This window comes from Phocoena phocoena, chromosome 5, assembly GCF_963924675.1.
Source record: "Phocoena phocoena chromosome 5, mPhoPho1.1, whole genome shotgun sequence".
Classification (NCBI taxonomy): Eukaryota; Metazoa; Chordata; class Mammalia; order Artiodactyla; family Phocoenidae; genus Phocoena; species Phocoena phocoena.
The window spans coordinates 120,315,385-120,328,423 of NC_089223.1; the positions used below are offsets into that span (position 1 = coordinate 120,315,385).

General features: G+C 33.6%; 1 protein-coding gene across 2 annotated transcripts in view; it reads left to right on the forward strand.

Moving 5' to 3' along the window:
• The window catches only part of BLTP1 (bridge-like lipid transfer protein family member 1), a 193,618-nt gene that overhangs the window by 136,060 nt on the left and 44,519 nt on the right, over positions 1 to 13,039 (forward strand). For both annotated transcript variants that reach the window (XM_065877169.1, XM_065877170.1), the window contains exons 53-57: positions 4,589 to 4,686; positions 5,443 to 5,628; positions 6,619 to 6,787; positions 8,391 to 8,602; positions 9,705 to 9,903. In XM_065877169.1, the coding sequence (XP_065733241.1) occupies positions 4,589 to 4,686; positions 5,443 to 5,628; positions 6,619 to 6,787; positions 8,391 to 8,602; positions 9,705 to 9,903 (864 nt within the window). The remainder of the gene's footprint in view (positions 1 to 4,588; positions 4,687 to 5,442; positions 5,629 to 6,618; positions 6,788 to 8,390; positions 8,603 to 9,704; positions 9,904 to 13,039) is intronic.

The following is a 13,039-nucleotide window of genomic DNA, read 5'->3' on the forward strand; positions in this document are numbered from 1 at the left end:
ATGGATTAGAGAATTAAATTATGTAGCAGCTGTGTGAGCAAGAGATTTTCCTGGTTCTCATGGGTTGGTTCTGGTTGTATCTGAGGTCAGGAAGCTACTTAATGATCACATTGAAGAAGCCTAGCAGAGCTATAGAATTTTACAGGTTAATATAAAAATCAGATCAATTGGTAGTCTTGGAATTTTTCTAAAAATGGTTGAATACAAACCATTAAGGGAGGGATGAATATGTAGCAGACGCCCCTTCTGCCACTGAAGGTGTCTCTACTTGGAGACCATATAGAAGCTTTAATGTGGCCCATTTACCTGGTTGATATCACATTAGAACATTGTCTATAATGTGAAAGTAAAGAATATTTCAAGTTGGTAAATTTTTATGAGTTTTAAAGAGTATTTTCAGGACTGCTATTGCTGAATATGTATAACTAAAAAACAGACTTTTCCATGAACTAATCTTGTATCTTACGGTAAAAAGCTAGGATTATAGAGTTCCTCGTATTAGTCTGGTACTGTAAGCTGTTAAAGTGGTTTTGATGAAAAGCAAAGGCTTTTCTTAACCTTTGAATTACATTCAGTTAGGAGTTATAAGTAAAGTGTATCCCTATGTCTATGAATAATGAACTGGAAAAGAATACTGGAAATTAATGTTCTAACCATGAAGACTTGCTAATCACTGTGAAGAATAGAGAAATCAGATAATGATGCCAAAGTCATTTAGTGGCTAGATCTGCTCCCTGAACCATTCCTTCCTGACTGTAGAGACAGCATGAACCCTAGGAAAATAGCTGAAATGTAAATCACATATCATCCAGCTGGCCCAGGGCCTCATGGAGCACAGATGTTCCCTTATCTTTTTCGAAACCAGAGAATGTAACAGATTATTGAGAGGGAATACTTAGAATCCCTGTGGCCACATTTCTTAGTATTCTCATCTCTATATTGCTTCCCTACTCTCCCATAATCTTCATGATTATTTTCCTTATTTGTTTCTTAAACTTTTTCCTCATGCTTTTCCTTCACGTTACATTTAGCTTTGGGACATTTTCTATTGCATAGGAATACTCATGTTCACAATCATCATCAAGTTTGTTAGGAAAATTCTTTTTTGAAGAATCAATTCTTATAATCTTATTGCCCATGGATTGCCTGGGTTTCAGAAAGGTGTAGATAAGCACTGACTTAGTAAAGAGAAGAGGTCTATTTTTGAGTATGTACAGCCATTTATATGTAATGAGAAATATATATATAGTGAGGTTACCTTCTTACAGTTGGACCAGGTCTATATTTAATTCATAACAAGGTAAAAACTGTGGAGTTAATGTGACTAATAGTGTCTCTGATATTTCTATAAACTAAAAGTATTATGTAATACATTTTGTAAGAGGCAGAGCTTGTCTTTTAAATTTAAAAAATTTTTTTTCTGAAACTATGTAAAAGATATTCAGGATAGTGATAGATGAACAAAACAAATAGCCTTTTTTAAAAATCAACTTTATTCTTTAGAGCAGTTTTAGGTTCACGGCAAAATTGAGGGCAAGGTACAGAGATTTCCCAGATACCCTCTGCCTTCAGTCATGCATAGCCTCCCCCATTATCAAAGTCCCCCATTAGAGTGGTACGTTTGTTACAACTGACAAACCTACATTGACACACCATTATCACCAAAAGCCCATAGTTTACATTAGGATTCACTCTTGGCATTGTACATTCGGTGGGTTTGAACAAATGTATAATGACGTGTATCCATCATTATAATATCCTACAGAGTAAGAGTAGTTCCACTGCCCTAAAAATCCTCTGTTCTTTGCCTATTTATTCCTCCCTTGGTTGCTTCCAGGTTTTGGCCATTATGAATTAAGGTGCTATAAACATCCATATGCAGGTTTCTGTGTGGACATAAGTTTTCGTCTCCTTTTGGTAACTGCCAAGGTGCAAGGTTGCTGGATCATATGGATCATATAAAAGTATGTTTAGTTTTATAGGAAACTGCCAAACTGTCTTCCAAAGTGACTGTACCAGTTTGCATTCCCACCAGAAATGAATGAAAGTTCCTTTTACTCCACATCCCCCCAGCATTTTGTGTTGTTTGTCACTGTTCTAGATTTTGAATATTCTGATGGGTGTGCAGTGGTATCTTACTGTGGTTTTAATTTGCATTTCCCTGATGACATGATGTGAAGCACCTTTTCAAATGTGCTTATTTGCCATCTGTATATCTTCTTTGGTGAGGTGCTTATTAAAATGTTTGGCCCAGTTTTAATCAGGTTGTTTTCTTATTGTTGAGTTAAAGAGCTCTTTGCATATTTTGGATAATGGTCCTTTACAAATGTATCTTTTGGAAATATTTTCTCCCAGTTGTGGCTTGTCTTGTTATTCTCTTGACACTCTTCTCAGAGCAGAAGTTTTTAATTTTAATAAAGTCTAGCTTGGGACTTCCCTGGTGGTCTAGTGGTTAAGACTCCGTGCTTCCACTGCAAGGGGTGCAAGTTTGATCCCTGATTGGGGGACTAAGATCCCTCATTCTGTGTGGTGTGACCAAAAAAAAATTAAAATTAAAATAAAAAATTTTTAAGAAGTCTAATTTATCAATTCTTTCTTTCATGGATCATGCCTTTGGTGTTGTATCCAAAAAGTCATTGTCATACAGAAGGTCATTAAGGTTTTCTCCTTTGTTATCGTATATGATTTTTGTAGTTTTGTGTTTTACCTTTAGGCCTGTGATCCATTATGAGTTAATTTTTGTGACAGGTTTAAGGTCTATATCTAGATGTATTTTTTTGCATGTATTTTTTTGTATTCTAGCAACATATGTTGAAAAGACTGTATCTTTGCTCCATTGTATTGCTTTTGCTCAATTGTATTGCCTTTGCTCATTTGTCAAAGATTAGTTGATTATATTTATGTGGATCTATTTTTGGGCTCTCCCTTCTGTTCCATGGATCTTTTTGTCTGTTATTTCACCAGTACCACACGGTCCTGATTAGCTTGTAGTCTTGAAGTCAGGTAGTTTAAGTCTTCTAGTTTTGGTCTTCTCCTTCAATATTTTATTGGCTATTCTTGGTATTTTGTCCCTTCACGTACACCTTAGAATGAGTTTGTCGATATCCACAAAATAACTTGGTAGGATTTTGGCTGGGGTTGCATTGAATCTAGAGAGCAAGTTGGGAAGAACTGACATTATCAGAGTTTTGTAGGTTTTCTCATGTAGATCTTGTATATATATTGTTAATTTACACTTAAGTATCTTATTTTTTGTGGTGCTAATGTAAATAGTATTGTGTTTTTAATTTCACATTCCACTGTTTATTGCCGGTATATAGGAAAGTGACTGACCTTTGTATATTATTAACCTTGTATCCTGCAGTCTTGCTATAATCACTTATTGGTTCCAGGAACTTCTACATAGATGATCAGGTCATTTGTGAACAGAGACAGTTTTATTTCTTCCTTCCCAATCTGTATATCTTTTTTTTTCCCTTTTCTTGTCTTATTGCATTAGCTAGGACTTCTTGTATGATGTTGAAAAGAAGTGGTAAGAGTGGACATCCTTGGTTTGTACCTTATCTTAGTGAGGAAACTAAGAGCTGTTCACTGTTAAGGATCATACTAGCTGTAGGTTTTTTTGTAGATATTCTCTATTGAGTTGAGGAAGTTCTCTGCTCCTAGTTTACTGAGAATCTTTACTATCAATAGGTGTTGGTTTTTGTCAAATGCTTTTTCTGCATCCTGTAATATGATAATGTGATTTTTCTTCTTTAGCCTGTTGATGTGATGAATTACATTAATTGGTTACCTACTAGGAAAAAACTTCCCATCCCACTTATATTTGCTCCCTGGGATGATGCTAAATTCAATATACATAGAAAAAGATGAATCATTTTAAGATAGAATATTTGAAAGGTAAGCATACAGAAAAGTTTTTACAATAAGGAAAGGAGAAGTGGAGATAGAAGTTGGATTTTAAAATATTAGAACATTATTTCCTGAATGCCACAGTGCCTGGGCAACAAATGGTCTATTAATAGGAACTTTATCCCCAGGGTCCTCTGCCCGCATTTTGTTTTCATGTATAGGCCAAACGTTTATTGTCACACTCTTAATTATTACCTTATTTTTTATTTCTCCACCTTTATTTTTTCTTTCATTCTTTTTTGTTTATGACACACAAATATAAATGACAAAGGTCACATTTTTGGTTGAAGAAATTATTTCATTGTACTGTTTTTCCCTCAAATATATTTTCTCAGGTGTATAATCATGTTTGGTGTAATTATAGGTATAATGTCTTAATTTAGTCCTTATAAAATTTTTTTTTTCTGGCTGCACCGTGCAGCTTGTGGGATCTTAGTTCTAGATCCCACATATTTATAAAATGCTCTTAATAAATATCTACATATGCAGTACTGTCCCTTCTTATAATATCTGCCTCAGTGAAATGTGACATGGCTAAAGTTCCCTGTTAAAGATTGAGTTAATGATCAGGAAAAAGAACATATTGTGTGTGTGTGTGTTTTTAAGCACACAAAGTAGTTACTATTTTCCTTTTAAAGAAATTGCCTCAAACCTTCAATTATTTAACCTCTTTCAGGTGGGGAGCAACCTATTCCTCTTTGGAATGAACATGATGGAACAGCAGATGGAGATAAGCCTAAAATTCTACTCTATTCCCTGAACTTGCAGTTTAAGGTAACATAAATAATAATATAATAATGATTCTTTAAGAAGGATTTTTCTACTTAATTAATGTATGCTTGTAGAAAATCCATATGATATATGAGTATGCCAAATAGAAAGTAAAACTGAAGTATAACCCTGTCCGTGCATAGAAGAAGCTTTAACAATTGAATATCCTTTAGGACGTTTTCCTATTTGTATTTTTATATATGTATATATTTCTGCATTTTTAAAAACCTTGAATACCTTTCCATGTCAGAACATTTAGATCCACTTTATCTTTTTGAACAGCTGTGCTATATATTATACAGTTGTAACAATTTAACTACTTCCTTCAGATGAACCTTTTGACTTTTTTTCTAATTATTGCTGTTATAAATTACTCTGTAAGAAATATTTTCTACAGTTGTCCAGTTAAAATAATACCTTAATAGAAACGTTATTTCCAATATTTACGATATTAGTGTTCTTAAAAATAAAAATCATTCTTACCAAATAGTTATTTACTTGTAATTAATGTATTTAACACATGAACAGTCTATATTTTAAATACAGAATACTGGAATAAAATTTAATAGCTAAAAAAGTTCCTACTGACATGAGAAATTAAAGGATGTTGCCAGTTTTATTAGTTCATCAGGCATCCTATGTGTGTTTAAAAACATGGCTGTTTTATTTATCATATATTGAAAGATTTCATTTGTGTGTTCATTTGTGTACATTGTTGATTTAAGATTCTTTTTTTCCTCCAAACATATAATCTGCTAGGGCATTCAAGTAACGGCCACAACTCCCTCAATGAGAGCTGTGAGATTTGAAACTGGATTGATTGAACTGGAACTTTCAAACCGACTTCAAACCAAAGCTTCACCAGGAAGTAGCAGCTATCTGAAACTGTTTGGTAAATGCCAAGTGGATTTAAATCTGGCATTAGGACAAATTGTTAAACATCAGGTGAGTGCTGAATATGTTGATATTAAAACTCTGGCTTTCAAACTTTGCACATCAATTTAAACTACTTTAAGTATTACTATACTTTAAAAAGTATTGAGTTGAAGTTCGTAAAATCTGATTGTAAATTCTAATAAAAAATCATTTAAGAAGGCCCTTATAATTTTACCTTGGTATTTCATTGAGTATATTGGTGGTATATTGTTCAGTGCAAATGCAATCACATGAAACTTGAATCTAGTATCTTCATAAATATTCGTTTATAATTTCTCTTGATTTTGTTAAACAGTATTTTTTATTTCAACACTTTGTACTAACATTGGTCAATCTTTAAAATGTTACTAAGTTTCTTAGCTGTCCTGTTTGATAATGGCAAATTTTGCATGCTATAATATTAAACATGTAAAGTTTTAAAAAAATGTGTATATATACGACAGTAAATCAGATTCTGTTGTATAAAAATTAACTTTCACAGCTCATCAGGGAATTATACTATTATTTTTTCTAAAAATTATTATGTAGATTTAACCTTTTTCCTTCTTTAGTTTGAAGATTAAAAGAATACCAGTCACTTTTCAAAACTGAGTGGCTATATTAAAGATTATGTGGGGGAATAAATGAACAAAAATTTCATGTCATCTCTAGAAAAACAGTAATTTTTTCAAATAGAAACACAGTTTGAGAGGAGAGAGGATCTGATTATCTTGAAACATTTAATACATTGCCATTGAGGCTATGGCCCTAATCCTGGCTTTTGTATGAATTTTATGTATGACTTCCTATTTATTTCTTATATACTCATCCATATTGTATATTAATTTCAAGTGTTTATGGTACAGAGTATCAGGAATTTATCATTGACAAATGAAATAGAGAAAAATGTACTGTAGTTCTTTTAGTGAACAATACCATTAATGGTGTTAAAACTTCTAATTTTTTAAATTAAAATATTTTCCATTATTTGATTTTATTGAGCTTTTAATTTTATTTTAGGTTTATGAGGAAGCTGGTTCTGATTTTCATCAGGTTGCCTATTTTAAAACTAGAATTGGGTTAAGAAATGCCCTGCGAGAAGAAATCAGTGGTTCTTCAGATAGGGAAGCTGTGCTTATTACCCTGAATAGACCAATTGTTTATGCACAGCCTGTGGCCTTTGATAGAGGTAAGATGAAGTCTATCAATACTGTCTTGTTAGATTTAGAAATGTTTTGGTAATGCTAGAAAAAATCATCTGTAGTTTACCAGTTTAAATGCTTGACAGCTAAATGTCTCTTAAATTTGAAATGTGAGCATCCAAAAAAAATTTCTTGCTTCCTACCATCAGTTTTTGGAGTTACTTTACTTTTTAAAGTTATTTGCTTTTTACATGGATCTATAGGAATGTCTGATTCAGAATTTTAAATTTTTTGGCTTGGATAACTATTGCACCCAATTGTCTTAGCACTGTCTTTATTCATTTATTCTATAAACATTTATTGTTTACTGTCTAGAAGTGGAATACAAATATGGAAAACAGGATCTCTGCCCTCAAGGAGCTCTCAGTTCAGTGGGAAAGAGAATAAAGTAGACTACAGAGTAGATATATATATATATATATATATATATATATATATATATACACACACACACACACACACACACACACACACACACACACTTCTTTTTTTTCCCCTTATATCTGAGGGTGTCTCTCACTTTCTCTGTGCTTCTCAGAGGAGAAACTAAATTTTCAGATTCAACTTGGAGTTAGGAGTTCACCAAGGAGACAGGAAATGAAAGCTTGTCCTATTTACCTCTGTATCTGAAGGCCTAGAACAGTCCCAGGCATGTAGTTAAGAACTAAATAAAGATTTGCCAAGTGAGAAAGAACATGAATGAATATATATGAGCACAGAGGTCTAAGAAAATACAGCAGCCACTTTTATAAAAGAAAATAATGGGAAATAAGGCTGAACGATAGATAGGATCTAATTAATGTGTCTTGGGCAAATAGGAATTGTATTTTAGAAGTAATGAAGAACCATTTATGAAGCCATAAAAGATTTAAATCAGTGGTGGGCATTGGCTGGTGGTAAGATCAGTTTGTTAGAAAACTGCCCTTACCATTTTATTTTGCTAAATCTGGTGCACATTTTTTTTTTCATTTCTCATCTTAGCAACTTTTGATAAACTTTCAACAACTCCTTAAAGTACTTTCTACTCTTTGTGTCCATGACATAACACCTGCTTTTCCTTCTACTTCTCTGGCCCCTTCATCTTTCTCTCTCTTTAGACTCCTCCTTGTATATACTGCATTAAATGATGGTTTACCTTAAGTTTCATTCTTGTTACAAACTCAAATGTCTTTGACTTCTCTCTCTAAATCACACTTTATTAATGTATACTCCCAATATTACATACCTCTCCTTCAAGAATTTTTAACTGTTGTAACAGAAAGCTGTATATGGTCAGGGTCCATGTGTGTTTTCGTTTGTTATTCCATGCCAATGCCTAGCATATATAGTAGGCATTTCACAACTAATTCATTGAATGAATGAATGGACCTGAATTTTCTTCTTTTGCCACTTTGCAGTCGCCTGCTTTCTGCTTTTTTCATTTCTCAAGTTGACTGTATCCTCTTAGATCCTTTCAAATTCTAATGCTACAATTTTCTGGGAGTAATTTTTATTAATCAACAGGATTTTGCAGCTCTAGAGGTTTACTTGCCATATAGCTTTACAGTTTTTATTTTAATTTTCCTTCTGCCCTGTCTTAATTATCAAAAGCTGTGCTGTTTTGGCTGAATTATAAGGCTGCCTATGACAATTGGAATGAACAACGAATGGCTTTACATAAAGATATTCATATGGCTACAAAGGAAGTGGTAGATATGTTGCCTGGTATCCAGCAAACGTCAGCCCAGGCGTTTGGGACTCTCTTCCTCCAGCTCACTGTGAATGATCTGGGAATTTGCCTGCCTATCACAAATACTGCACAGGTATAAAAAATCGAATCACAGTCCAAGATTAAGAGCCAGACATTTCTAGAAACCATTTTTATGTGTATAGAGTATAACAATAAGCTTTTCAGGATAACAGTTTATAATTTGAGTTTAGTAGATAGCAATTAAGATTAAACTCCTTCAGCCATTATTTATCCACAGTGTATTAAATATCAATTTCATGAGACTTTTCTCTGAAGCATTCTGATATGCCTCATAATAGTAATGAGATTGACACCCATCTAATAAATCTTAATTTTTACCTTGGAAAACAAGCAGCTTAGTTTTCAAAATTTTTTATTTGTTTTGTATTTAGCCAAGACATCTTTGGCATACACTTGATAATAAAATAGAAACAAAGGATATTTAAGGATGCTATATAATAATGTTTAATAACTTTATCTAAAACAGGGTAGGGAATTTCAAAATTCTTTTAAACTATAATATTTAATGGTAACAAAACTTCCAAGTTATGTGTACTGGATAAAGCAAAAATGTACTCTTTGTGATTTAGGACCAGTTCTCAGGAATACATATCTGCATGCACATGTGTGTGAGGGAAAAGGCTATGAACCCCCTGTTAGGCTAAGAAGTTACAGTTATAACAAACACAGAGGTCTACATTTTACTGTTATAATTTATCTTAGCCTGTAACCAGTTGTTGAATGAATTTATCTTTAAGTATTTTGTCTGGCAAAACAGTGTTAAGAAAAACTCTGAGTTGAGGATTGGCAACGTGGTATGTTTGTGCTTCAGGAGTTGAAAAATGATAATATTTTAATGGCATGATGGACAGAGCTCAGGAAGGCCTTACACACCAGGGATGGTTGTCAAAATGAAAATGTTCCCCACAAACTAAAAGGCTTGAGATGAAAAGAACAGATATTTAGCCTTTCGCAAGTTTAGTTTAAAAAAATGCACATGGCAATGCGTTTCACATGAGCAGTTTAATTTTAAAAGTAGGCATCTTTCTGAACTGCTTTTTAATGAAGCTCTCTAGGGTTGACCCTTTCTAGATGTTTGATCTTATGAATCCTGTGAGGTTTCCAAATTTTAAAAGTTGTCACCTTTTGTCTCATTTCTTTAATATATTTTGCAGTCTAATCACACTGGAGACCTTGACACTGGTTCTGCTTTAGTACTGACCATTGAAAGTACTCTCATCACTGCTTGTTCTTCAGAATCTCTAGTTAGTAAAGGGCATTTCAAAAACTTTTGTATCCGTTTTGCTGATGGCTTTGAGACATCATGGGATGACTGGAAACCAGAAATTCGTGGGGACCTAGTGATGAATGCCTGTGAGTGTCTTTTATTTTCTGTATGAGGTTTTGAATTTTTTAAAATTAAAAAGTAACCCCAGTGTCTTCATAAGTAAAACTGAAGGATGTTCATATAGAGGAATGTTATTGGACTTTGTGACATAAAGGCTATTTCTAATTAAACATATCAGAACATATTTGTGAAAAACTGCAGCTTTCAGTTGTTTGGGTGTAAACCAACTAGGTATTCTTTTTGATGGTACAACATTTGAACGTTTGCTCACTCCCTGATTTTTCCTGTAATTGATTCGTTAATGACCAGGCAAAGTGTCTTTGTTCTGTGGGGATCTTGAAACAAAGTGATAAATGTGTAAGATCCAGTTCATCCTATAACATAATACAGGATAACCGGGAGCAGGGATTCCAGCCATAAATAAGTCCACATGTCCACATATGTAGTTTGCAGAGTATAATTTGTGTGAATTCCTCTGATTCTATTATGCTCCATTAAACACAGCTTTAGTTATTCCTCTGGTTATGAATAACTAAAGCTGTGTTTATATGCTATTTTGAAGGTACAGGGATTTATTTTTATTTTAAATATTACAGCAGAGTTGATAAAGCATCATTAATCTATTTTTGATTAATTTTTATTGGAGTATAGTTGCTTTACAATGTTGTGTTATCATTAATCTTAATAATGAAGAAAAATTATATTTGAAGAACTAAAGGTTGTGGACTAAAATTCCTCAGCTAATCTGTAAAACAAAATTAATTACTTTTCAGAAGGTGGTATGCCATTATTTAGCAGTTTTTTCCTCTCTTCACTGGAAGAAAATCTTCTTTCCAGTTCTGGGTTTTCTTTGAGTATTGGGAGAACTTTCCAGTGTTTTTATATCAAAAATTGAAGTTTTAGCATGTAATATTGGCTAAAATTTTAGGTAAAAGTTTTTGGTTTTGAATGCTTTGCATTTAGATAATTCATAGGTAAAATACTAGGATTTCTTTGAAATACTTCAGGTTATTAAGAAGACTTGATATCAAAATACTCATGCCTAATACCCAAAAGACCAAAATTAGCCTTCGTCAGAAATTTTTACAAGTAATCATTTTACATGGTTCTTATATATGTTTTAAAAAGTCACCATAACTGTCTTTTGTTTGTGTGTTTTTTTCCTTAAAATAAATTTAAACCTATTGATTTTTATTAAGATGACATTTTGCCATCATTATAGTCATACTAGATAGAATATATTTGGAAGCAAGGAAGGATACCATTTCCTTAGCAGTTTAAACAAAGGGAAAATGCATAAGAAATATGCCTCTGACTCAAAGTCAAAAACATATATTAAAAAATATAAACAATAACTCGGCACCTCAATGGATATTATACCAGCAAAGTAGAACACTAACATGCTGATAATTGTGATAATCATAATTTATTTGGGGCTTTGGAGGGTATCAAATGACTTGTTTTTGTAACATGCTTATTGTTTGGTGTTTTGGGAGAGTGGCAAACGAGATGAGTAGAGTAGTTGTTTTGCTGACATAAAAGAATTCCAAATTACAGATTCACCAATTAGTTTACTATTTTGTAGTGTTTATTAGTGTAGTTTTTATTAGGAGTAAGTATACTTGGATATAACTGACAATTTTTTTAAAAAAAGAGTTGAGTTTAGGGCAGAGAAATAAGGAAAAGTAGGATTATGCCTTAGGATTTTTTTTCACAGATCATTTAAAAATCATGCCCTACAGAAACAGAAATGTAGATCAATGGAACAGGATAGAAAGCCCAGAGATAAACCCACGCACGTATGGTCACCTTATCTTTGATAAAGGAGGCAAGAATATACAGTGGAGAAAAGACAGCTTCTTCAATAAGTGGTGCTGAGAAAACTGGACAGCTACATGTAAAAGAATGAAATTAGAACATTCTCTAACACCATACACACAAAAAAACTCAAAATGGATTAAAGACCTAAATGGAAGGCCAGACACTATCAAACTCTTAGAGGAAAACATAGGCAGAACACTCCATGACGTAAATCACAGCAAGATCCTTTTTGACCCATCTCCTTGAGAAATGGAAATAAAAACGAAAATAAACAAATGGGGCCTAATGAAACTTAAAAGCTTTTGCACAGCAAAGGAAAGCATAAACAAGACGAAAAGACAACCCTCAGAATGGGAGAAAATATTTGCAAACGAATCAACTGACAAGGATTAATCTCCAAAATTTACAAGCAGCTCATGCAGCTCAATATCAAAGAAACAAACAACCCAATCCAAAAATGGGCAGAAGACCTAAATAGACATTTCTCCGAAGAAGATATACCGATTGCCAACAAACACATGAACGGATGCTCAACATCACTAATCATTAGAGAAATGCAAATCAAAACTATAATGAGGTATCACCTCACACCACTCAGAATGGCCAGCATCAAAAAATCTACAAACGATAAATGCTGGAGAGGGTGTGGAGAAAAGGGAACCCTCTTTCACTGTTGGTGGGAATGTAAATTGATACAGCCACTATGGAGAACAATATGGAAGTTCCTTAAAAAACTAAAAATAGAACTACCATACAACCCAGCAATCCCACTACTGGGCATATACCCTGAGAAAACCGTAATTCCAAAAGAGTCATGTACCACAATGTTCATTGTAGCTCTATTTACAATAGCCAGGACATGGAAGCAACCTAAGTGTCCACTGACAGATGAATGGATAAAGAATATGTGGCATATATATACAGTGGAATATTAGCCATTAAAAGAAATGAAATTGAGGTATTTGTAGTGAGGTGGATGGACCTAGAGTCTGTCATACAGGGTGAAGTAGGTCAGAAAGAGAAAAACAAATACTGTATGCTAACACATATATATGGAATCTAAAAAAAAAAAAAAATGGCTCTGACGAACCTAGGAGCAGGACAGGAATAAAGACAAAGATGTAGAGAACGGACTTGAGGACACGGGGAGGGGGAAGGGTAAGCTGTGACAAAGTGAGAGAGTGGCATGGGCATACATACACTACCAAATGTAAAATAGGTAGCTGGTGGGAAGCAGCCGCATAGCACAGGGAGATCAGCTCGGTGCTTTGTGACCCTGACCCTAGCGGGGTGGGATAGGGAGGGTGGGAGGGAGACGCAAGAGGGAGGAGATATGGGGAT